The sequence below is a fragment of the Pagrus pagrus genome (assembly GCF_965226575.1).
Source record: "Pagrus pagrus genome assembly, chromosome: 19".
Classification (NCBI taxonomy): domain Eukaryota; kingdom Metazoa; phylum Chordata; class Actinopteri; order Spariformes; family Sparidae; genus Pagrus; species Pagrus pagrus.
In genome coordinates, this window is record NC_140203.1 from 15,465,768 (window position 1) to 15,492,494 (window position 26,727).

The 26,727-nt window shown below is 39.5% G+C and overlaps 1 protein-coding gene across 2 annotated transcripts; it reads left to right on the plus strand.

The window, feature by feature from the left end:
• pnpla7a (patatin-like phospholipase domain containing 7a) lies at window positions 1-26,727 on the plus strand. Of its 2 annotated transcripts, XM_084339679.1 has the most exons (37): window positions 1-105; window positions 412-453; window positions 561-612; window positions 738-812; window positions 1,651-1,738; window positions 1,902-1,984; window positions 2,388-2,488; window positions 2,616-2,756; window positions 2,839-2,998; window positions 4,408-4,488; window positions 5,178-5,306; window positions 5,477-5,557; window positions 6,104-6,233; window positions 6,365-6,436; window positions 6,599-6,675; window positions 6,798-6,953; window positions 7,153-7,230; window positions 7,599-7,804; window positions 8,047-8,178; window positions 8,331-8,454; window positions 9,592-9,705; window positions 11,171-11,237; window positions 11,341-11,490; window positions 11,844-11,907; window positions 12,155-12,323; window positions 13,334-13,516; window positions 13,705-13,823; window positions 14,246-14,402; window positions 15,446-15,562; window positions 15,727-15,796; window positions 16,584-16,700; window positions 16,845-16,993; window positions 17,135-17,287; window positions 17,490-17,609; window positions 19,709-19,793; window positions 20,350-20,465; window positions 22,100-26,727. In XM_084339679.1, coding segments are annotated over exons 2-37 (4,056 nt in total). In that variant the 5' UTR covers window positions 1-105; window positions 412-451; the 3' UTR covers window positions 22,238-26,727. The 2 variants fall into 2 exon arrangements, with proteins under 2 accessions (XP_084195805.1, XP_084195806.1); XM_084339680.1 differs by lacking the exon at window positions 20,350-20,465 and having other exon boundaries at window positions 22,100-22,189.

Sequence of the window (26,727 nt, forward strand, 5' to 3'; positions counted from 1 at the left end):
TAAGCAAGTGACAGCACAGAGAAAACTTTGTTAGCTACCTGCTAACTCCATCGTCTTTTTGGAAATGTTACTAGCTTGAAGCAACACAGCGGAAACCCCCGAAAAGTAAGGCTATTGCTTTCTGTCCACTGAGAATGTAATAATGCTTGGATGTGAAGTTGACTTTGGTTGTAATTACTAGCAAGGCGGGTAACGGTAGTCAGTCAGCTGCTAGATAGTGTTGTTCTAGCTAACCTCAAGCTAGAGCTAACGCTGATGCTATCAATCAGCAACTTGAAATCATTGTCAGCAGCCAGTTGCTTCGTTGCAATTACATTAGTTTGTCGTTTCCTTGTTAGCACGAAGTCAGCTGATGAGGATGAGTAGCGAAACATGCTGATAATTCACAAATCCACCTTCCTCTTTTCATAGTTTCCCTTTCTCCCAACAACTGGTGAGCCCTCCATGAAAAATGTAAGCTCCTCGCACATACCGCTAGTTAACTGTCTCTGTAGCGATTTTAGCCAAATTTCACCATCTGGTTCACAGTCGCAGCGTTTATCAGCCTCCTTGCCTTACAGGATGAACTGCCAAGGAGAGGATGATGGAGAGTTCTGCAAACTGGCCAATGCAGTAAGCATCGCTATTTCTCTTAAAACATGTGTGAACAACTGGCATATCAGGGTTGACTTTATTTTGAAGTTGACATTTTCATGGGCAGTCAGTAGAGACGGTGCTAAACTAACTTGTGTTTTTAGGTGCTGATGAACAGCAAAAGTGACATCAGAGCACGAGTGCAACAGTTTGTGGAGGAGAGGATGCAGACCACCATGGTATGACATTTAAATTCATTTCAACAAGCAAGGAGAGCACTGCCCTGCATACAATGTAATTGGATGGGTAAAACTGGTTTTGGGCTGGTTGTGATAATTTGGGCTCCTTTTTGTTCCATTTTCCACTGATGAAAATAGTGCATTGAATCCACCCCTTCAGTCTGTGATCACTATGAGTGAGACCGACAGGTCACTGAGTTCACTATGCTCAACTCCATTTTTTTTTTTTTTATTGCAACTACGTTTAAACTTTTTACCCATTATTATTCTGTCATAGTATAGAGATAAGACATGTAAAGGCTTACATCTTTACATATAAATAAGATATTTTAACTGGTTTTGAACCTCAGTCAAGCACTTGTCATTTCAGTGAAGAAGTAATGAAATTGTCCCGAGGCCATACACCATGCTTTTTGTTTTCAGTATATATCATTAACTAATCTTCATGCCTTACTTTTACTTTCAGTTTGTATACAAGAAATCAAAATTATTCTGTGTGTCTTTGGAATGTCGCTGCCTGGTAAACGTCACAAATAGACAGCAAAATATTTGATCAAATATTTAATTCTTATTTGTTCCTTGAATTATTTCTCAACTGTCCACAATTTGTTAAAAACAGCCTGCAGTGAGCAGCTCCTCTATTTCTTTAATCTCTTTGCGGTTTAAACACACCTCATACTTAACCTGCTTAGAAATAGTGTGTGGGATTTAACTGGGACACAACTTTGGACTTTGAAGGATAATGTTACTAAACAGGCAGCAATATAGCCTGCAACTACACTACAGTGCCTTCTCATGTGACAATACTATTGTTGTAACGCTCTTGTCTGTCATCTAGCTCACAGGTGTACTGATTGGAGCTGCAGTTGCAGTCTCTCTGATTGGGATTGTGGTGCTCTTCCTTTACAGGAGATTCAAGCTTTCCCGTAAGTTCTCCTTCCTAAAATTCATTCTTATTCTAATGGCTTAACACATTTTTTCTCTCTAATGACGAGGCTCTTTGGGGAAGTCTATGTTTTATGTTCAGCCTTCTTCAGAATCTTAACACGGCCTTATATGCATTTTGTTTCTCGATACTTTCTCTCTCAGGTGAACAACAGCCTGGTGTGCCTCACTATCGCTTCAGAAAACGAGATAAAGTGCTCTTCTATGGAAGGAAGATAATGCGAAAGGTTTTCTCACAATCACACACATTTTTAGTATTTTTTGCAGTCTGATAGATTTATCTCAATAATATAACTTAGGTAAATATTAACAAAGTTAACACAAAAATGATGCTGTGTCACTTTCTAATTTATGCATATTCACCTGCATCAAACTGAATGTTTTGTTGTACCACTGTATGAAAAATGCTCCACCAGCAATCCACTTAAGCTCCAGTCACTTATTGTAATGTACTCTCTTACCATAAGCCAGAAAATGAATGCAGGTCTGCTTGATAATATTAATAATTCAATCAAGCAATTTTAAAACACTCCACCTATCTGCATTAATCATGTCTCCATTTGAGTCTATACAGAAAATATATATAAACAATACTAAACATTTAAATCTTGAATGTGTTTTGTTTCTAAGGTCCAGACGCTGTCCTCCATTCCTCCTCCCACCTCTACCTCAGTATCAAAGCAACCACAGCGCATACGCAAAAGAACCAAAGTTCTAAGCATAGCTCGCAAGTATGCTCCATTAAAACATTTTTAATTCTGTGTGTACAAGTTATACAATTCATCAGATTTGTTTTGAACCTTGTTGAGTGGCTTGATTACAGGAATTTGTAAAATATTTTTGTGCTCCTGTCAACAGAATCCTTAGGATCCGTAAAGATCCTCCCACCCTGCAGCCCAAGGAACCTCCGCCCTCCCTGCTGGAGGCTGACCTAACAGAATTTGATGTGCAGAGCTCAAACCTGCCCTCTGAGGTCCTTTATATGCTGAAGAATGTCAGGTAGATAGATATTCAACTTTAACATCTCCCGTTGTTTCTCCCATTTGTTTTCATAATGCATATGTTCTGCAACTTGTTCTAGGGTCTTGGGTCATTTTGACAAGCCCCTGTTTCTAGAGCTGTGCCGCCACATGGTGTTGATTGAGCTGCAGGAGGGTGAGGGCCTGTTCAGGCCAGGAGATGATGACGATAGCATCTACGTGGTCCAAGATGGACAACTCGAGCTCTGCATCCAGGAGAATGTACGTAGATAGCATGTCCATTTTCAGTTAATCATCTTTTCAGAAAGAAAACCTCAACTTGGTTTTGTCTCATAGTGGTTCTTGTCTATGGAGGACTGAAACTGCCAAGATCATAAATAAATAAATGGCTCAGTAAATGAATTAACATTCCATTAAATGCACTGAAAATGATTTTAAAAAATGAAAAATAAATACTGGCATTAATACATTTATAAAATATGACCTCAATTGGTATTTCTGTTTTAATTTGTTTCTGTATTTATTTTCCGTTGTATAAATTAATCTACCTATTTACTTTCCCAATTTGTGTTATATTTTATTTTTTAATTTATTGATTTTCTGATTGATTGATTGATTTTTATAGTGTAAAAAATAAATAATTTCCTTTTGTAAATTTCACACCATATATTTCCACAAGCATTTAAACATTTTTAATCATTTGATTTTTATATTTGATTTTTATATTTCTTTATGCATCTCTAAAACATTATGCAAACGAGGGGGCAGTCGTTCAAAAACATTCACAGCACTGTAGGGTGGAACTAGGCGGTACAGTCTCGGTACAAAAAAACAACTACAACATAAAAAAACGACATCTGACGGTGTCAGACTCACCGAAGGGATTTACCAGGACTCTGATCTAGATCATATTTTATTGAGAAAATATTTTCTGGTTTTCCTTCAGATGTTCCTCCGGTGTCTCTGCCTGAAACTGATTTACAATCTCTCCTGATGGAGAGATACATTTACTTGTTGCTTAAGTAACCGCTAACTGCTGTAACATTAGCTGTCGTTAGTAAATTAAAACAAATATCAATTTAAGTCACATATTTTAACTTAATTAATGCCTAAATGTATTTTTAATATCGTTTTTAGTTTCAGTCATCCATACCAGTGCACTTTTATGAATAATCCACCCTTCATATCACACACAGCCATTTGATTCATTGTTAGTTTACAAATATATCAAACAGAAACACTTAAATATTATATCTACACGGCTCATGTTGAGTGATAAACTGACAAAGATATGTGTAATATCAAGACATCAAGTTTTATTGATACATGATTCCAACACTGGGACAGGACATCAGTGATGGCTCCTTGGTTCATTAATGCTGGTGAAACTTCATTTTAATAAAGTGGAAAGAAAGGGCATATGCACACTTCTGAACAGAAGAGGGCAGCAGTTCAACATTTATGTTGATGTAGTCTGCTGAAGAATAATTATGGCCTTACAAACCCTTGTCTGTCTTTAAATGTGTTTCCTTGTCTGCTGCTGGTTTCTGTCAATTATGAACAAATTGTGAGTGTGATTCCAAAGTTGACTTCATGTGGCTTCACAGTCGAGGTTGAATGATGACTGTTGTCGGCGTCATTTCTTCTATTTGTGTTTTCCTGTTTTTTAGGATGGTACAGAACCAGTGGTGAAGGACGTGCACCCAGGGGACAGCGTCCACAGTCTGCTCAGTATTCTGGACATCATCACTGTGAGCTTTTTATTTCTTCTCCATCTGCACATCAGACTAACTCTGCTTGTGTCCACTTCTGCCCTTTGATCTGTTTGTGTCTCAGTTCTCTGTCTCCTCTCCATTGTTCATATTTCCACACAATCCTATCTCGTATAGAAGCAATTATTTTTGTGCTTCCAGTTGAGCTCAATTTGTTCATCCATTAGCCTCACATCCCTGTGTGTCAAGTGATTAGTTGTTTGTTTTTTTTGTCGAGTGGCATGTTCTGTTTTGTTTTCATTTCCTGCGTTGCCACACTCACACTGTTTTTTTTTTTTTTTGTTACTCTGTTCAAGTTAAACTTCTTCACTTAAAGCTGCATATTTTAGGGTTCCTATAATGGTCAGGAGGAAGGTGTCTGCATCTTCAGTTTCATGGTTCATGAAAATTCTTGAAAAAAACCCCCAACTTATCTTTTTTTTTATCACTAATATTGCTTTTGTTCAGAAGTGATTGAAAATGACTTAAAACACACACACACACACACACACACACACACACAAATCAAGAAATCAAAGCTTGGAATAACAATTTATTTAATAAAATCAAGAGGCAAGAATGCCTTGAAGAAATGTAAATGTACACATTTATATGTATATGAGGTTTTAGTGACTACTGACTCTGTCTTTGCTCTGTCTCTTCTATTTGTTTTCTCTGGCCTTTACCAGGGTTATCCAGCTCCATATAAGACTGTACTGGCACGGGCTGCAACTCGCTCCACCATCTTACGTTTACCTGCATCAGCCTTTGAGTCTGTGTTTAAGAAATACCCAGAGACACTTGTTCGCGTCATCCAGGTAACAGATTGTCTCTCAGTAAATATATAGTATGTAGTGTTACATTGTCTGGAACACCTCATTATAAAAGAAAATGTAATCATTTTTATCTAATTTGGGTGTAACCACAATCTGATGTATAATATGTTCTGCTCTGTTTACCTCAGTATCTGTTTTTGTGTGTGTTGCAGATAATCATGGTGCGCCTCCAAAGAGTCACCTTCTTGGCGTTACATAACTATCTGGGCCTAACGACTGAGCTCTTCAATCCGGTAGGAGGGAAATTAATTAGCGCACGCATATTTGTGTGTGTGTGCACACACTCACACAGAGCACCGCTGGTGATGCATTTGTACACAAACAAGGAGAAAAAAAGCACATACGCACTCGGTCTCACACATGCAAGCTAATTTCACACAACATTAAGCACAGTATCATAACTCGGTCCTTCATAAAGCTCAGTGAAAATGAGTGAAAAGGATTTTCAACCCCTCCACAGAAAAGAGGGAGGGCTGTAACCTTTAACCTCTGACTTTATAATAACTGAAAGAAAATATCTGTAGGCTTTAACGATATTTGTATTGATTGTTGTAGTCGTGATAAGTCAAATTCAATAATAAAGTGACCACCAAATGTCTCTACCTTCAGTGTTTTTGCAGTGCTCTACCTACTGGCACACACTGGATATTTCACTGTTATTCCTAATTTCTGGGATTTCTGTCTATCTAACGAGTTAATTTTCCTGAGCTTTAAATCTATAATGAATAAAACGTTTTCATGGTCACTAATTGAACTTTGTTTTCTTGCGTCACTGACAGGAGAGTCAGGCAGTGCCCCTGTCCAATATAAACAGTGTGATGGGAGAGGCGAATTCTGGGAAGACGCCTCGTCGTTTGCACTTCCAGGACGAGTTACCCGCTGGGACCACGGAGAGCCCCACAGAGACAGGTCACACGCTCACACACATTATTCTAAACACACACACACATTATTCTAAACACACACACACATATATAAGATTGCACCCTGTGTTGTGTTGAGACTGATCCAGTTCTGGTGCTTCACTTTACAATTAACAGATGGTGTGAAGGACAGTCCTCCGAATAGCTACAGGAAGCAGCGATCCATCTCGATGCCCACCGACTGCGCAGGTGGGTCTTGGACATAAGCGATCACCAAATGGCATATGTCTGTATTAATTTCCTGCACAGACTTATCACAGTCACTGATCTGAGAGCAAGGACACACACATAGAGACCGGACACAGACATACCTAAAACTCATAATCCTCCTCCTTTTGTCCTGAGTTGCAGGTAATGACCTGAACATGGTTTGTGAACGAGCTCGAGTCACTATGGATGAGGCTCCATCCAGTCCCGTCACTCATAGAGTAAGACTCTCCTGCCATGTCACCTCTTATGCAACACCATATCCCAGTTTCCAGTGCGTCTTCTGCTGCTATTCTCGTCTTGCTCTTCCTCCTCAGTCACCCTCTTATATTTGTCTTTTTAGCCCAGTCAGAAGAAGAGTGTGACTATGCAGCACACGCCCTCTGAAGTGTTTCACTACACAGACTGCGGGGGGCACTCTGATGCCATCAACCTCAGTAAGAGCAGCACAATCCTCCAGGCTGCTAAGAGGGACCTGCTGGGAATCATCCAGCTGCAGGTGAGGGCAAACATATTTTAGGGGTTACATCATCTTTCAAAACAAATACTAATATTGCACAAATATTATGCAACGTGGGAAAATTCTGCTCTCTGATTTGGACTGACGAGGGTGACGGGCCTGATTCATTCAGAGAGCTCGGTGTCTTGTTTTGATGGTATAAATAAGCAGTTATTCTGAATATTTGTTTCTTTTGCAGGATCCCACTCTACTTGAGGGCAGAGTGACCCTCCATCAAGTCAAAGCTGGTTCTGTGGTGGCTCGTCAAGGAGACCAGGTGAAAAAAAAGCTACAAAGCATTTACAACCTTCTTTCTGTCTCCTGACATTGAAGAGAGAGATGGAGAGGTGTCTCAGTTTTCACTCTTGTCTTTTTCCACCCATGGAGGGGTGCAGAGGCAATGCATGACTAGGCTCACTGGTAGAGCCCTTTAGTCATTTATGTGTTAAACATGCTCTTTGGTGGCCTCCTTTTTAACAAGAGCACTTTAACTGCATTCATTCATTGTATTTTAGCAGACAAGTTTTGTTTGACTGCAGCTCCTGTCCTTGTTGTGATATTCATGTCTAATAGCAAACCTGTATCTTAGTATTCACATTCAGACCGTCAAATTTGTACCCTTCCCTTCTTCTCTTGGTGCTTCAGGAGGTGAGCATCCAGTTTGTGATTTCTGGCCTCCTCCACGTTTACCAGAGGATGATTGACCGAGAAGAAGAGACACGTCTGTTTGTGACGCACCCCGGAGAGCTTGTCGGTCAACTTGCCGTCCTTACTGGAGAGCCCCTCATATTCACTGTCCGAGCCCAGCGAGACTGCAGCTTCCTCTCCATTTCCAAAACCCACTTCTATGAGTCAGTCACATGGACACACATGAACAAACCTATCAATTCAGAAATATGCACTCAAATCATACTGTATGTAGTTTTTTGCACTGCCTTACAAAGACAGAGAGCAGTCACGTAAAGATACAGTGGAGCTTGACGGCTAATAGCCAAACTGTTTAACAGATATACAAGCTGTAAAACCTTAATTTATGCTGATTATTATCATTTGTCACATTTAGGGTTAATAATGTTTTTTGTCTGTTCCTCAGGATAATGCGCGTGGAGCCAAAGGTTGTGCTGAATGTGGCTCACACAGTGGTGAAGAGGATGTCGTCTTTCGTCCGACAGATTGATTTTGCTCTCGACTGGATGGCTGTCGAAGCTGGCAGGGCGGTCTACAGGTAATCTACTGATAACCTTGTATATTGTCATCAGAAAACAAGGTCAACTTTACTGAATTCATGTCAACAATGGAGGCAACTACATTCTTAAATTTGCTCACAAGCTTGTTTGCTTATCTGCAATGAGTTGAAGTTATCTGTATGTTTTTCAGGCAGGGAGAGAAGTCAGACAGTACTTTTATTGTTCTGAGTGGCCGACTGCGCTCCGTAATCATGAAGGAGGATGGCAAGAAGGAGCTGATAGGAGAGTACGGACGTGGGGACCTGATTGGAGTGGTAAGTATCGTCATGGATGGAGAAAAAGACAGATGGTGGATAGAATGGTGAAAACTCTGAATGTGTTAATTATGTTAAAACATTTTTTCACTTCTAGTATCCTCATAAATATTAATGACAGTACACCAGGATAAACAGTTAAGAGTTTTTCTTTAAATCCTATGGAAAATGTGCAGTCTCCAATATGCAGAAGGAAAACAGTTTGTCATTAACAGTAGCTAATCATCACATTCATAACATATTCACTGTCAGTATGTACGATTGAGAAAACAGTGGCTGTCAGAATGCATGACCCTAAGACTACTATCACTGCCAGTAAATAAAAATCAACCAAGGACGTTTTCTGAATATTTAGAGAGAAAAGGTAACTAACTTTAACTGCAGCCTGTATCCAAACAACAAACGTGTTCTATCAAACCCACACATTTTAAACTTTGTCACAATTCAAATGTACTCGTATTCATTTATGCAAACATACATACATCATGAAAAACACTTTGTCTCAGTCTCTTTTTGAGAAAACTTCAAACACACAAGAAATGTATATTCAGTTATATACATAATACATTTACCAACAATACAGAAAGTGTTTGCATACATTTGTTGTGTTGTCCTTCATGGATTAACATGTAAAAATGGATACTAATGCCAGGAAGTTTATTTTTCTGTCTCAACTACGTAAAGCAACGTCACTTTGTTACACTTCACCCACTTTTCCCATTGGCTGGTGTGGCTGTTCTCTGCCACGATGCTTCTAATAATACCCAGGTTGATGGATGCTATGGTTACTGTTACCTGGAGGAGGGAAGCTGTTGGTGACGGTGGGAATAAAATTGTTACAGTTCACATTCAGAGACATATTTAGTGTGTCTCTGTTGACGTCAACTCAGATGGAGTAGTTATAGTTATTTTAGAAGGGTCAGCTGTCTTAAAACTGATTTTAAAAACTAAAGCTGCGTACATACAGTTTTATGTAAAGTATATCCTGAAGTGATAATGTGAATATTTATTTGGTAGTATATTATGGTATTTGTTGTAATGTTCAGAAATGATTAAACATGTTTGCTTTTACTTGTGACTGACCTTTATGTTTTCCAGCATAGTAAACAATGTGCTTTGTCCTTTGTTTCTGTGCAGGTGGAGGCTCTGACCCATCAGAACAGAGCCACCACAGTGCACGCTGTACGAGACTCTGAGCTGGCCAAGTTACCAGAGGGAGCTCTCAGCTCCATCAAGAGGAAGTTCCCACAGGTAGGGTGAAGAGATGTCAGAACACAATTTGTTTTTTGTGGACACAGCATATGTTTCATGATTTTCCAAAGTCAGCTTTAAAAAACAAAGTTGATTGAACGTAGCCCCTGATAATGAGCGTTTAAATGATTGATCATCAGATGGACATAAAGTGGGTAAAAGGTTCCAAAAATGATTTGCCTTTCTCTCTTTTACTTTTTTTTACATTTTGAATGTTAAATCATTTTCAGTAAGCATTGCTTCAGTAGGGTCTGTCTGATGATTAGGGCTGCACCTAACAATATTTTTTTTTGTCAATTAATCTAAACCTTCCTTTTTTAATTAACCTGATGACTAATTTATTGATCATTCTTAAGATTTGTTTTCAATTAATTAAATATCAATAGCTTGTTTTATTAATATTTCTATGTTTTATTCATCATATAATTTTCTCTTAAACACAAACAATTTTACTCAAAACTGCTACAAAGAACTTTGTTGATTCTGGCGGCCCCTGTGGATGAAGCAAAACAAAGTAAACCTTTTTTTTTAGTGCCGTACCACCAGACTGCATAGCAGCATCCTTCCTCAAGCTTTGAGACTCTTTAAATCATCCTCAGCACTCTGCCATGAAAAATTTAATTTTATGACTTATCAAGCCTGGATAGGCCAGAATCCCACCTGGTGGGAGGAATTAGGAATAACTACATGAAGTTATAATTACTAAAACATAATTATTAGGAAATGGCCAATGTTCTCTTTGATGGTCTAATTTCCTTACGTTGGGCATATATAGGACTTGGTATTAAATAGGGACTACAGGCTCTCCAAATGAGAAAAAAAAAAAGCCAATATGTTTCAACCATTAGGTCAGAAGTCTAGGTACAGACTGCAACAAGCCAGTTTCTCATTCAAACTTTTAAGTTAACAGAAAATATAAAAAAGCCGAATAACAAGATGACACATGGTGAAACATTACAATAAACAGCAGCAGTATTTCATTTATTTTAACATGTGGGTGATGGAAAAAACATTTAGAAAATCAATTTTAAGTGACTACTACTGACAGAAACAAATTCCTCGTGTTGATAATCCTAATATATCATGCTTGGGTCGAGATGAAAAGGGAACAGAACGGTGCCGTCTTTCTGTCACTGCTGTCTTGACAAACACTCCGAGATGCTTTTGCCTCAAGTGTCCATGCAGAGAAGTTGCACTGCTGCGATAAGCCATTTCCAATTTGCAGAGCTCTCTGTCTAAAATACTCCCACACTTCAGTTTTGATTGCGTGCAGAGTTTTTTAGCTGCAGCTTGTTCTCAGCTGTACGGCCGGTTCATACTCCTGCGTTGAATCCATGCTTTGCACTTCATAGGGACACCGTGACCCAAAATCTACCTTAATTGATGTCAGTTACCTCCATGAGGCGCCCAAGCCCTACTGATTAGTAACACATAGTCCCTTTTTTAAAATGTTTGTGCCCCTCAGGTTGTCACCAGGTTGATCCACCTACTGGGACAGAAGATCCTCCAGCAGGTCAACGGTCCTCTGACAGGTGTGTGCATCCCCCTGCTGTTCAGGGTTGCTTCACTTGTGTTGGCTTTTGTCTCAATTTATTGTTGAAATGGATATTTACTAATATGTATGCATGTCTGCAGCTCGCAGTTTGGCTCTCCACACCTCTGGCAGTAAGTGGGACGCAGGGAACCAAGCGTCCAACCTCTCCACTGTGACAGTCCTGCCTGTATCAGAAGAGGTACCTCTCACTACCTTCACCCTGGAGCTGCAGCATGCACTCATCGCAATAGGTAAGACAAAAAAATACATATATATGTGTGTAGATGTCTAGATCCTGTTTAACATCTGGCTACCCTACTGCTACTACTTACACACAGTCTAGTCTAGTGTGTAAAATTCTTCTAACAAGAGCATTTAAGGCTGTAACTGGCAGTAAGATGGTCACAGTCCAAGCATGTGTGAATGTGTGGTTTATTGTAATATTTTGATTGAGAACTCCTTTAAATTCTCAACAAAGTGAGAATGTTTGACAAAAACAAAACCTAATGTGATTAAAAAGTCTATCTAGAACAGTCAAGGAAGCTACGTTAAGTTATGTGTCGTGACATATTGACTGTAATTGCTGTGTGTCTTTTACATGCAGGTCCCACTCTTCTGCTGACCAGTGATATCATTAAACAGCGACTTGGAGCTGCAGCATTAGACAGGTGTGTTTTGTGGCAGCCTGAGAATTTGCGCTACCGCCCCCCAAATAAATTAGATTGTCTTGAGCTCCTCCTCGGTCATTCTACCGGTTGGGCTGTTTAATTTTTTTATTTGGGCTTTCCGTGTTTCTGACTCACTCATTAAATTCAGTTCAAGTATGCTTTCTTGGCGCAACAGGAGAAATGGATCTACTGTGTGCTGCCAGCTAGACAATGCTGCCCGTCATTAATGGACTCCTCTCCTCCTCAGTGTCCATGAGTACCGTCTGTCCAGCTGGCTGGGCCAACAGGAAGACATCCATCGCATAGTTCTTTACCAGACCGACTACACACTGACCCCGTGGACTCAGCGGTGCATCCGTCAGGCCGACTGCATCATAATCGTGGGACTGGGAGAGCAGGACCCGGCTGTTGGAGAGGTGAGGGTAGAATCAGTTGCCAAGAGTGTAGGAATCCAGTTTTTACAATCAATTTACAATTATGTAAAACAACGGAAAGCAATGCAAAGCGAATGTCTTCCATTATTGTGTGATACATTTCTTTAAGCCCCAATCCAGTTGGCATTTTTACATTTCATATTTTTAGAATCGCTTTCTGACTAGGTTGATTTAAAAAAAAAAATAATAATTTTGACAAATAAATTAATTTTGTGCTCCATCTTTGGGCTGGGTTAATGGTCCGTGTTACAGCTGACCAGTTCTGATTAAACTGTTAGGATTTCTCTTCAGAGAAATCACCACCCCAATTATTATTAACTGAGCTCTGGAGGTGTGTCACCCGGCAGAGGTCTTGGTAGAGTCTGATTTGATGCTGATCGTTATGCTCTTGAATCATGGTTACACCCAGCGCTTTAACCAACTTAATGGTCGCAACGGCTGTGAAAGGTTTGTATTTTACCCTTGGGCATGCAGGAGAAATGAGCAAAGGGTGGATGGATGTTGTGAAAGAGAGGTGGGGTGAGTGAGAGAGGAAGCGCTCGTACAGCTGATGAAGGAAAGGTAATTGCTTTCAAAGGGGAAAAATGGGCACAGAGAAAAGTAAGGTATGTATCCCCATTTAACAGGAGATGGTGGGAGAAATAGATCAATATTTGCTCAGAATGAGTCATTGCTCTGGGTTGATTTTATCTTTCAGGGCACACATACAATACACATAATGGTGTATTTCAAAGAAAATTGATCCTTGATTTGCCCCTGAAAACACACCTGAAATTATTCCCAAACACAACCAAGAAATTGCGATCACACACCTGTACACATGCCGATATTGTGCTCACTTAAACCTTGTGTACTCTCTACTTGTCACGAGTTTGCAGTATTTTTCTGGGCAAGCACTCAAAATTCTGCACAGGCATCAACAGGAGCCACTCTGAAGAAAGAGAGGTGTATAAAATGTTCAAACACATCTGTGTTTGATGGCTTCCCTCTAGCTGGAGCGTATGTTGGAAGGAAGTGCAGTGCGCGCCCAGAAGCAGCTGGTGCTGCTGCACAGAGAAGACGGCCCCCCGCCCAAAGGAACAGTGGACTGGCTCAACATGCGAAGCTGGATCTCCAGACACCTCCACCTCTCTTGTCCCCGAAGGGTCTTCTCAAAGAGGAGCCTGCCCAAACTGGTAGGACTGGAAAACACGACTGGAGTGTCAGTTTACTCTAATTTCTCATCTGCAGATTGAAGCATGTCCCTTTATCCCCTTCAGGCTGTTTCCCTCTTTCTCATCCACTCATGTTTTTATCCTCCTTTCACCATCTCAAATACTCTTTCTACTTTCATTACAGTCATTTTCCCTTCTTTCATTTCCAGTTGGAGCTGTATCAGCGTGTGTTCGAGAAGCCAGCAGACCGCCACTCAGACTTCTCCCGCTTGGCTCGTGTCCTCACGGGCAATGCTATTGCCATTATCCTGGGAGGAGGAGGGGCCAGGTAACGCTACCCCAGTGTCTTCACCCCTAATTGTTATTCTGAAAGTTCACGTTATATTGTACTGTAATCTAGTACTGTAAAAAAGTTCAATTTTATGCTAATTTTCAGGTATTTGTTTGCTAGAACAGGTTTATATGCTTTAATAACACATTATTTTTGTCGTACTGTTCATTGCTGCAGCGCCTTTATTCCTTCTTTATCTGAATGCTCCGTTTAAGTTTGCCTTTTTAACTTCCTCCTCCCAAAAAGCTCAGTCTGCTCTGATTGGTCAGCTCTCACATGCCTGGGGGCGTGGCTGTGGGTGGTCACTGTATAGTTGACACCACAATGTTACTAAGTCCTGACAGTATTTATACAGCTCATAGACTGCTTTCTAACTACTCTCTTTATACAATATGTAACCTTTACCACCTCCTGTTCAGGGGCTGCTCCCAGGTAGGGGTAATGCGGGCTATCTCTGAGGCTGGCATCCCAGTGGACCTCATCGGTGGCACCTCCATTGGTTCCCTGATGGGGGCACTATATGCTGAGGACCGTAGTTACAGCCGAATGAGAATGAGGGCCAGAGAATGGGCAATGGTGAGAATCAAAACAACAATGACACTATACTCAAAATCAAGCCATTTTTATAGCCAGTTATATTCTGATCAAATTGATATCAAATAGGAAGTTCAAATGTTATCCCACTGCATCGAAAGACAAATTCATGTCCCCTTTCCCCACTATTATCAATCAGTCAAGTGTCTTGGGTTGCATTTTTTCTTTCATCAGACACGGGACAATATAAAGGTGGCAGGAAATAAATGTAGAAAGATGGGGGGGTGATAAAATAGAAATAAGTATTAATTATTATTATTCATTTGAAACCACTTTCACTCTTGTGACAGGGTCCAAAATTGTTCATTTGGGATGATTTAGTAGAAAAACATTTTTCTGTTTTGTGGAAGAGAAGCTTCCATTTCAACAGCTCCTCTTCCACTTTAAGTGGTTCCAATTTTCCGCTTGCGAGTCTGTCCTTGTGAAGGTGACTCTTTCACAGCACTTTCTGAAATTTCAATGAAGTTGAGACCCCCGTTCTACTTTTTGATAGAATTAACCACAAAAGTAATGGGTTAGTTTTGCTGATACAGCCCTGGATGGTTTGCACATTAAGAACCTTTTTTATATCCTGTATCGCAGATAACTGTGGCCGGAGCATTATGTCTTAACTCTGTTCGACATGATGGCTAATTTGACACACGTGCTCAGTGTCCAGATCTGCAGGCCGGGCATGTGTTATGTGTCCAGCCCCTCTTCCTCTGGCTCTGTCCTTGGGTCTGAACCTTCAGTCAAAAAACAGCTGACTTGGCCGCTGCATCTTTTTTCAAACCAAAAGAACCACTGTTGTATTAAAATTGTTTTTTTTAATAAAGTCAGAACAGGGCAAGTTACTCTATTGAAATGCTGATGCTTTAAGATGAAATCATTTTTCAAATTACTAACAGGACCAGGAGGAAGGCAAAACAAGATAAAACTTACATTTTGAGAGATGAATTCTTCTTTGTAGTGGAGAAAACAACTTATTTTCCTCTACACGACTGCAAGATCCATTCAACCTTTATCTTCTCTGGCTTCCTCTGCAGGAAATGACTTCAGTCTTTAAGAAGGTTCTGGATTTGACGTACCCGGTCACCTCCATGTTCTCCGGCGCTTCTTTCAACTCCGGCATCAGCAACGTCTTCAAGAGCAAGCAGATTGAGGTGAGGGAGATGAGGTTACTGAACCTTTTAGTGACATAGGGGTTAAGAAGAGAGCACATACATGACAATCAATTAATTTTAGCAGAAGATCAACCAGAATTAACTGTGTTTCTGATGTGAGCCTATAATGTTATATGTTTCGATGTAACTTTTTGTGTATGCAGGACCTTTGGATCCCGTATTTCAATATCACAACTGATATCACTGCCTCAGCCATGAGAGTACACACTGATGGTAGGATTTTTTTTTCTTACAATTTGAAGAATCCTTTGTTCTTGTTAGTGTCGGTTCACAGAAATAAGTTTTCCTACCTAGCTGCCCATACAGATAGCCTCTGCTTAATCTACCTCTGAGATTTCTGCCACTGCTGTCATCATCTTTGGAGTTACCCTTTCATTAGTCTCATTAGCTGCGTTAACACTATGTAAACGCTTAATGTGATTGAGTCTCTCTGGTTGGAATAAATTTAGCCTTTTTACAAATGTTTACCTCACATGTGGGTAACTTTAGAGACATGAATAGTTTCCAGGGGGGAAAGAAACATGGTGAATGTAAAATATAACAACACCACTGTAAGACCCTTGGAGTTAAACATAACTTGGGTTTAAATCCTATAGACAATATCAACTTTCATAATCATTTTGTCTGTTGTTGCCATAGTTGATTACTTTCACCCGCCAGAAGTTCCTTTGAGAGGCTTTAGCTCATAAACTGCCCATGAATGTTGAAATTCCATTAAGATTATTGTTGCCTTGTCAATAAGACAAATGCTGAATTCATGAGAATGTGGGACTTAATCACAAAAGTAATATTTTGATTAAAATGCTTTGGGGCATGTAAATGCATCTTAACACTATTTATCGTCCATGTAAATAGTTAAGGTTGACTCTCTAATCAAATAAAAACTTCTGAGGTTGAAGAGATAAGTCAATTTTCGGCTTAGGTTGGTTGCTCGCAATTACTAAATACACACAGCATGATATTCATAAAACTTGAAAGAGTTTCCTGTTTGCCATTTGAGGTTCTCTGTGGCGGTATGTCCGTGCCAGCATGTCTCTGTCTGGGTATCTGCCTCCACTCTGTGACCCCAAAGATGGACACCTGCTGATGGATGGAGGCTACATCAACAACCTGCCAGGTATGCTACGCTGAGTCTTCAGTTTTAATACTCTGGCATTCTTAATCTCAGTGCAATTTTTACTATTTTACCAACTCTGTATGATTATCTCAAAGCTCTCTTCTTTGTTCCCACCTTTGTTTCCATCTCCTCCTCCTCTCCCAGCTGATGTGGCTCGCTCCATGGGGGCCAAAGTGGTGATAGCTATTGATGTGGGCAGCCGGGATGAAACCAACCTCACTAATTACGGTGACTCGCTCTCCGGCTGGTGGCTGCTATGGAAACGCCTCAACCCCCTAGCGGAGAAAGTAAAGGTAATGGATTGATTAAAAATAAAGGCACAACAGACTGTGCAAGGATATGTTTAAGTAAATGAGTCCTATGAATAACAATGAGGATATTTTTGGAGGTGTTTCTCACTTAAGTGCATATAATGTCTATACTTGTGGTCTCAGGTGTTGAACATGGCAGAGATTCAGACTCGGCTGGCCTACGTGTGCTGCGTTAGGCAGCTGGAGTCTGTGAAGAACAGTGATTACTGCGAGTACATCAGACCTCCGATCGACAGATACCGGACACTGGAGTTTGGCAAGTTTGATGAGATTGCTGTAAGTTTGAGAAAGTTGTTGTTGTCTTTTGATTCTGATTTTGTTCTTGTTTTCATGTTGATTTCATTGACAAATAGACAAATTCCCACAACATATTCTGAATGAATATATTATTATATAATATTTTTTCATTTTCTGGTGTGTCTTAAAAAGCAGCAGAGAAAATGATATTGACACGTGAGCATTTCTGTGTGTAATGCAGGAGGTGGGATACCAGCATGGAAAGACTGTGTTTGACGTGTGGAGTCGCAGCGGAGTGGTGGAGAAAATGCTGAAAGACAGACACCAGGAGGAGTTCCACAACACCCAAAGCAAGAACAATGTAAGTAAGGGGGAGGGGAAAACATATGGGGATACTGTAGGATAAATGACAAGAAAGCCATTTGGGAGCGTTCAGTGCAGAGCAACAACAGAGTCTGGGTCCAATTCTCCTGTAGATTCTCATCACAAAACTGATGCATTTCATTTATGACTCAAAATATCATGCATTCATGGTTTACCCAAAGCTATTTAAAAACATTTAACAACAGAGTTCTCAACAAATGCTTTTCTTCAGAAATTAAAATAACTCCCCATAAACATTGATTACATCTAGTATTGAATCAAAACTCACTTTGGTGACACTTTAAAATAAACATCATTAATAAATGGTAAAATAATAGTTAATTAAACTTTAAAAGATCATTTTTGCATTACAGTTTTACAGAACATGATTTGTAGTTCTTGGCATCTGTGCAGACCTTCAGTACTTCTTGTTTCTGTCTTATCTCTGCAGCTTCTGCGATTCTGGATATTGCACTTGCCATATTGCGATTTCAATAATATTTTTGAAAGTTACCTTCAATAAAATTATGTATATCTCTGGGTTTGAACATTTTTGGAAACATTTGGGTTAAGTACACAACTCATCAAAATATATAACAACAGTCTACTGGTTTTTAAACGTTTTAAAGCAGAAATTTAACACAAGTCTTTAATCGACCAAATGGGTAATGTACACTGATTACATTTTCTCTCAGTTGTTTTTGTTTGTACAATCTATCCTCACTGTCAGCTGTGTTTCCTCATAAACAGCCTCATGTTTAAGGCCTTGGGCTGCACTGCTGTTAAAGCAATAACATTAAAACTATCAGCCTGCTCTTAAAGTACAAAGAAACAGATTTACCGAACACCAGATTTTTTCCCCCAGCAATGTCAAAGAAAGACAAAGGACCAATGAAACGAGGGAGGAGACAGAATGATGAAGAAAGATGAGATATTTACCTCCCGTCTGTGCAACAGCACAAGGAGGATGAAGGGAAAAAATAGCAGGGTAGATGCTGAAAGGAGTTGTTACAAAGGAACCAACGCAACAAACTAACAGATAAACCTGAACAATTTCAGAGAGAAGGATGAAGCTACAGCCAGACAGGAATATTTTAAACTGTGATGCTTAAGACCGTCTTATAAATACATTTTTAAAACAATGGACATCCCACATAGGCAGTTAATGAGCGCCTTTCTATTTTTAGGTGCAACTGTAGGGTGCAACTCTTTAATATTCATAATAAACAATTAAAAGTTGCAAGGTCTATTCATTAAGATTGACTGATACTTTAGTATCTTTTGATCTGATGATCTACTTTTTCTAAATATGTGTAAAGCAATCAATATCTGTTTTTGATAGTATCAAAACTACCAAAGCTATAAAAAAACCAAAACAATTTATATTACCATTATTACAAATGTAATAATAATCTGTTCTTGGCTAATAGCAGAGAACAGCAGAAATATGTGTATCAATATTTTGATATTTTCGACAGCATTACCTGTGAATAATTTTTTCTTGTTCCAGTGTTATCGAGTATCCTTTTTATTTTTTGTATTGGGTCTAATATAAAATACAATACTACTACTCAGAGATCATTAAATGTTTAAATGTGATAAAACTGGCCACTGACGAACCAACATTGTACAACATCCACAGCTAAGGCTATAGCCTTATTTGCCCCCAACAAAAAACTTTGCACATTTGAAGATTATTGAATTTACAAACACCAACCCAGTGTGGATGAAAAAAATAAATAAATAAAAACATTATCTGCTTCATAGTTTCCCTGGTTTCCTTTTTTAAATGATGTTTTGTATCCTATTTTACAAAGTGGAGAAGGGACAGTCAGTCTGGAAATGATGTGTGGCAGATTTTGTAACGCGTTATCCCTTTGCACGAAGTTGTCACAATATGATTACGTCAGCTCCCATCTCCAGATAAAAGTGCTGCCTGCTATTTATGTTTTCACCACCTGACGTAAGGAGGAATACATTAGATATTGTAACAGTCAAGGTGTTGAAACCTGGCAGCTGACACAGATTGAGCATGATTGGTTAGTTATCTTATACTAACAGATTAAAATGATCTCTTTGTATGTGTGTGTCTTTCAGGTGGTTACGTGTCCCAATGCTTCCTTCACTGACCTGGCAGAAATTGTGTCCCGCATCGAGCCGGTCAAACCTCCACTGGTGGATGGTAAAACTACCGACACACACACACGTGCACACACAGTGTGTGGGAGAAGACATGCTGTTCTCTCCTTCATGTTTGTCTTTCCGGCATTTGCTCTTATTTCTTTTTAGATGGATTTTCTTTTTCCCGTCACTCTATTAGCACATGAATCTGTTTCACATACAGGAGAAAATGGATTGCAAAATATATTTCAGCAATTACTGTATGTGTCACACTGTACACACGCAGGTTTGAACATACTGATGGAAAAGAGGAGCTGTGCAAATTTAATATTAGAAGCAGTTTCCATATTTTATTCAGAAACTTAATACAGCAACCAATGTTGTCTTTCTCCTTCTCCTCCTCCTTTCTATTTATAACCTATTTGTCATCCATCACTTATCGAACTGCCCTGTTTGACTTCTCACAATGTTGCACAGTTTTGCTTTTCTGACTCATTCACCTGCACACCCACACTCATTTGCCACCTCTTCCTCTTCCCTACACGCCACAAGTTCAAACGTATTCACCCACAATGTGCTTCTTTTCCTTCCTGTCCTCCGCTCCTTCCCTCCATCAGAGGAGTCGGACTATCACACTGACTACGAGGAGGATGCACTGGAGAGCGCTCTGTCTGACATGGAGCTTTACAATCGCTATGGAGAGCACACTGAAGGGGAGGAGACTGGTGACACGGTGCGAACAACTGGTGTGGGTGGACACTGTGGGGCTTTTTCTATTGAGTGAAGCCCATCAGTAGCTATAGTAGTTTTGTTGGGCAAATCACACATCACTTTTTCTTAAAAATAGACCTTGGGAAAGTCAAAAGTGTCTTGTTGGCTAATGCACAGAGGGAGAAATGGGTTCATCTTGGAGCCAGGCCAATTCATGCTTTAAAAGTGATCAATAATCCTATAAAATATATTTTAAGATATTTGGATGACACTGCAGGGTGACCTAGTAAAACTACACTGATAAGTTTTAGTTCAAGTAAAGAGCCAGGGGCTGAGAGCGTTGGAGAGCGATGACTTTGAGTAGAAATTGAGGGGATTTTCCCCAGTAAGGGCCAAGACTTGATTAACCCTTGTATAATGCTGTCCAAATTAGACCCCTCCCCAAAAAAAGAGAAAAAGAAAGACATGGTCCCATATTCTAGTCCATTAAAGGAGCAATTTGTAAAAAATGACCAGAATTTTAATGTAAACCATTCATAGTCAGATAGCTCTGTTGTTTCAGCTGGGAGATACATGCCAGCTGTTAGCGTCATAAATGAACAAAATAAACTAAAAAAATGTCAAGAAATAAAATACTCTTACTTCTATTTTCCTTACGAAACAGAAAAATACAACCACAAACTTCTGAAATCTGAAATGAATTTTCTCTCTTTAAACTCGCCAGAACAGTCTTGTTTTGTCTTTCCACAATAACCTCTGGTTTGGTCAAAATATATCCCTCAATTCACAGAGTAAGATGTGAAAATATTCTGGCTCTGCCCGGCATTTTCACCACCTGCTGATGTCTGCCTCTCTGTCGCTTTTCACCTGCTACATGCACTAGTCAGAGCTGCTGTAAATCACCTCCATATTGTATCCCCTGTTGTCAAATTGACCTCCGGCAGTCTTGGAGGCTGTGTCCAGTACCAGTTCGCTGTCCAGCCGTGTTCACTCTCAGGCTGCCAGATCCTGCTGAGCTGGGCCTTGTCGCCCATGGTGACTCCCCCTTCGATCTGAGGTCCCAGTCCAGACAAACTGTAGAGCCACTGGCTCCACAGCTAACAGAGCCATGAACTAATTTGTTTACAGAAACTTTGGAGCTACATTCAAATTCTGGCCATATTCTACAAATAACACCTATGAAGATTCATGTCTACTGCAGTCACTGGGTTTTACTGGGAAGTACAGCTGTATTGTCTGTCTAACAAGGAAGTGTAGCTCTCAGAATAAAAGAACTATAAAACCTACAGAACTAAACTTTGCTGAAGAAAAGGGAATTTAGCCTGTAAAGTCTTGAAGAGGATTTATTAATATTGTGATCTGTTGTCAAAAGAGGTTAACTAATATAGAGTGGTTCTCAACCTGACTCAAAATTTGTTATAAACTGAGGCTTTATAAAAAAAAAGTGAAAGGGAACAAAATGAAATTGCCAATAGAAAGCAGATGCATTAGACGGGGGTGTATCAACAATATCATTTCAGTCAGTAGGAGTCTATTATGTATTTCTAACCACTTTTTATTTCTAATTTGATTAGATGCGTGGAATATTATTCTGATGAAATGTGATTTGAACTCCTCGTCTCTTCACTGATAAATAACCACACTTCTGATTCTCAGGATGAAGAGCTGGAAGCGAGACGAACACGCCACATTACCTCACTCCCCGGCAGCCACCCTCATTCAGCCACCGTCTCTGACAGTTCACCGGACGCGCCGTCAAACCAGAATACCTTTTTCAAACAGTCCATTAAGTGAGGACAGGTGTAATGAACTCTGCCCAGAACAGGTCATCACTATTTAACCCCACCTGTCTTTGCCACATTTTACCCTCCCACTTGACTCAAAACCTGTCCCCTGCCCCTGAGACTGTCAGCATGACAGTGATTACCATTTTGCCCTCTGTGACCTGGCCTCCTTAGCTGTGTGGCTGACATAACAAATGGGCGGTGCCTTTTAAGAAGAAATTAAATACAGACAGCTTGTGTCACATTTAAACTCAGCTGCAAATCCTTTGCGTTCCTATTATACAAGAGCAGCTGTGAGCCTAACCATTTCTCATATTGAGATAGTCAAGATTACACTACATGATTCACACCCGTCCAGTGGAAGATGCAAGGCAGGAGAGGTGAGGAGATACTATTTCCATGAAATATTTATTACATTAATGCAGGTAAAAAATCTTGGTTGATTACACTTTTGCAGATTTGAGGAGTTTACACTAGATTTGAGATGGTTATAGAGTCAGTTTATCTATATTATATAATTACTCTTTTCACACTTCTGTGTTATCTAAAAACGAAGTTTGGATATGATTTTCCCAAGTTTTGACTTATCCATCTCTGAGATTTCTGCTTCAAGCCACATTAAAAATATCACATGAAAAAAAGAACACGTCCAAAGAAGATTAAATGGATAAAAAGAAAAAAAACATTCTTCACAAAATTATATATTTAATTTTTTTTTTCTGACTACAGCATATTTACACTTCTTCAGGCCACTGAAAAACCTTCAAATCTAAGAGTCCAAAAAGGCACAAACACTGTTTTGTTGACCTGCTCACAGCTGCTCTCTAAAGTATTGCCATAACCTCTGATGTCACAAGTACACGAGTATAATTTAAGGGGTCACAAGCCAAACATGTTGGTTTACACTGGTCTGAATGATCCACAAAGCGCACTGCCGACAGTGACGTTTCTGATGAGGAATATGCTGAATTTCTTAAATGTAGTTTTTCACGTTTTCAGCGTTCACCTCACTCGTGTTTGGAGCAGCAGAAACCTCAGAAATTGATATTTTGAAACTTGAATATAAAACATCAATTCAAAACTATGCTTTGCTTGATACCAGGAGAGGCAAGTAGGACAAACACAGTCAGTGCCCACTTATCAGATACACCTGTCCAATACAACAGCTCTGCCATAACATATTTCTATCTTTACAAAGCTCAGACTGTTCAGTTTTTGGTGACATTGCCACAAAATTGTAAATTCAATTATATGTTCACAACTGAGGTCATAGCTAAGGGTGGTTTTGTACTGAACCGCATTATATTGAGTGTTTCTAATTTTTTTATCCTCCCTAATAATATACATAAGGGCGTAGGGTTGTGCGATATGACAATATATTGCATATTGTGTGATTATAGAAAAGCGTCTTTTTGTTTCGTAATATTCTCGTATATTTAAATCACCCCTTTCTGAAATATTTTATTTATGTGACATAGAACAGGGTGATTCAGAACTGTAGAGAGACCTGCCAAGACAAAACATTAAAACGATAAGCTCAAATCGTTGAGCTTATCGTTTTAAACGGCTACTTCTGTCGTGCGGACGTGGTTTGGGTATAAAAAGTCTTAACAACACCAGAAGACCCTGCTTTCAAAATGTGATATGAAATTCAGCCTTTCCATGTGGTCATATGGACATGAAATGACCTATATTAGAATATGAGCGAGGGGGACGAGTATTAGAAACACCTTTGAATGTAATATGGCTGCAACTAACGATTGTTTTCATTGTCGACTGGTCTGTAGATTATTTTTGCGATTGATCGATTCACTGGTCTTTAAAATGTCAATTATATCAATGTTTTGTCCACAACCCAAAATTATTCAGTTTATTGTCATAGGAGTAAAAAATTACTCACACCGATCAGTGGATTATCAAAATAGTTGGCGATTAATCACAGTCATCACTATGACCTCAGTGCTCAAACATATAATCAAGTTAACGCCTCTGTGATTGTGTCAAAACTGAAAACTGATTATAGGCATCATAAGAGCGACTTTATGGCAGAACCATTGTTATCGATATATATGACTGCACCTAATAAAGAGGACACTGGGTGTGCTCGTGTTAATTACACTCAGTCTATGTAGTGATCCTCACCAACACAAGACTAATTTAAAACCAGAAAGAGAGCGAAACAAGCAGCCCCACTGTGTGTCTGTGGCTGTCAGCACAATTTTGTCGTAGCCAGTGTGCCAGGGACATGGAGGGAAGTAATGATCGCAATCCACTTCAAAGCACCAGTTTCCCCCTCAGCCCGTGAGACAGCCCCCCCAAATCTGTTTTCTGGCTTGAATCTATCCGACGCAGACTGAGCAGCAGACAGTGTGGATCTGCCGGCTGAACTCAGAAGCTCCACTCGTCTTGGTACAGTTTATGCACTGGGGCTATTTGGAGGAGCAGGGCAGATCTTCATAGGAACATGCTGTTACACAAGTCAAGATGTGTTTTTGAGGCCTGCCGTTAAGATGATCAGATTTTTGTCGCATACATACAGTCAGAAAATGTAATATATTTTCATATTCAAGCCAAGAATGTATACAGATTCAGCCCTAGATGATTTTTAAGAAGGATCACAACAGCTGGACAATCACTCCAGACATACAATGCACGATTAAACGAACAAATCCTTATATAGCCTTGTTTAACATGCCCCTCTGTATGACACTATAACATTTTTATATCTTGATCGCAATTACAACTAGGGCTGCGACTAATGATTATTTTGTTATTGATAAGTGTGATGATTATTGTTTGCAATTAACAGATTAATCGTTTAGTCTATATAATGTAAATAAATTATGGTAACATTTCCAAGGCAACATCTTTAAATTGTACTTTTGGTCTAACGGTCAAAAATCCAAAGACATTCCATTAAAAAGGTGCAATATGCAAGAACTGGATTCCTGTTAAATGTATACTTTAAACAAATAAGAGGCAGCATATCACCACAATAACTGCTAACTGTAACTACCGTTAGCTAGCCGTCCAGACTGGGAACTCGGGGGAGTGTCTGTGTTTACACTGCTTGCACAGGACCTTTGGACCGGAAGGGGACTGGGCTAACTATCATGCTAATTTCTCTGCAACAAAAGACATAGATATCATTATGTCATAACTGTTATTTCTTGACAGTCTGGTGATACATTTGGTTAATTTCTGAATGTTTTCAACTAAAATTCTTACATATTGCACCTTTTTAATATAATTCTAGAAAAAGTGACAAATCCTCAATCAAACCATAAGAAGTATAAAGCCTTTTCCAGAGGAAGCAGCATGTCATCTGATAAATTGTCTCCAGTGATGTCACTCAGAGGCTAAATTGCATTGTGGGTAATGTAGTCAGCCGGTCGTGAAAAGCACTCAACTGGTCTACATGGCACTCATATAACACTTTTGGACTCAGTTAAAAAATAAATGATCAATATCGATACAGCAGAACTAGAAATATTCCACACATTCTTCTTCCTTTTCAAAACCTGGTGCCTACATTACCCACGATGCAACTGAGTGACATCATTGGAAGCAATTTATCAGATTACATGCAGCTTCCTCTGGAGCCACAAAAAGCTTTAAACTTCTTTTTCACATAAGCAGTAGTACTCCCCAAGACCTGTAAACACACTTCAATGTGTAAAATTGGTGGAGTTACCCTTTAAATGAGTAACTGTTTCAGCCCTGATGGCAGCCTTACCAGAGCCCTAACAAAACTGCATGACAGACTGTTTAGATTATTTTAAAAGAGCCGGAACCAAGATATATTTAGATATAAAGCTGTAATATATCGTCTGACGTTAAAATACCAATATGCCTTTAATAAACTGCCGTCCAATTTATCATTCACTCTCTCATCCATGCTACGTTTATGATTTTCTTTTCTTCCCACTTTTTCTTTCACCCTGTGAGCCTCCCTGTATGAAGCTGCGATCTTAGCTAATACTGGTGCTCTACTGCCTGCAGCCTTACATATGTAGCGAGCAGGAGAAACCCTGTGATAAACACTATGTGGATCCCATATGGTGCTGGTTAAATGGAGTCTGGACTCAAAATGTGTGAGCATGGCGGAGATGGCAACAGCATTTGCTGTTAACCAATGAGCTAATGGTGTTTGCACTGCTTTTTTTTTGTATTTTTGGGTGGTTTCCAGAAACTGAGCACAATAAATTGATGTCGTCTGGCAGGTTGAATGTTTCTACTTTATTAACTGTGACATGCTAATGGATGAAGTGCTTATGTAATATGTGGAACTTTGCCATAAAGTTAATGCAACAAGCCTTAGATGCCCCATTGAAAAAACAACCACTCGTGCCCTCATTTGGCTCGCAACAGAGTACGTAACGACTGAAGTTTACCGATAAGCCTTTACTGTTACATAAGTTACTTGTCTATATTTATGTCATTTGATAAATATTGTTTTTGATAATCACTTATTACTAATAAACCACTATTGCTTGTGTA

Excerpts from the sequence above, each read along its gene's own strand:
- pnpla7a (XM_084339679.1), top strand. Across the intron at positions 5,307-5,476 it reads CACTTGTTCGCGTCATCCAG|ATAATCATGGTGCGCCTCCA; the intron begins GTAACAGATTGT and ends TGTGTGTTGCAG. Across the intron at positions 9,706-11,170 it reads TCAAGAGGAAGTTCCCACAG|GTTGTCACCAGGTTGATCCA; the intron begins GTAGGGTGAAGA and ends TGTGCCCCTCAG.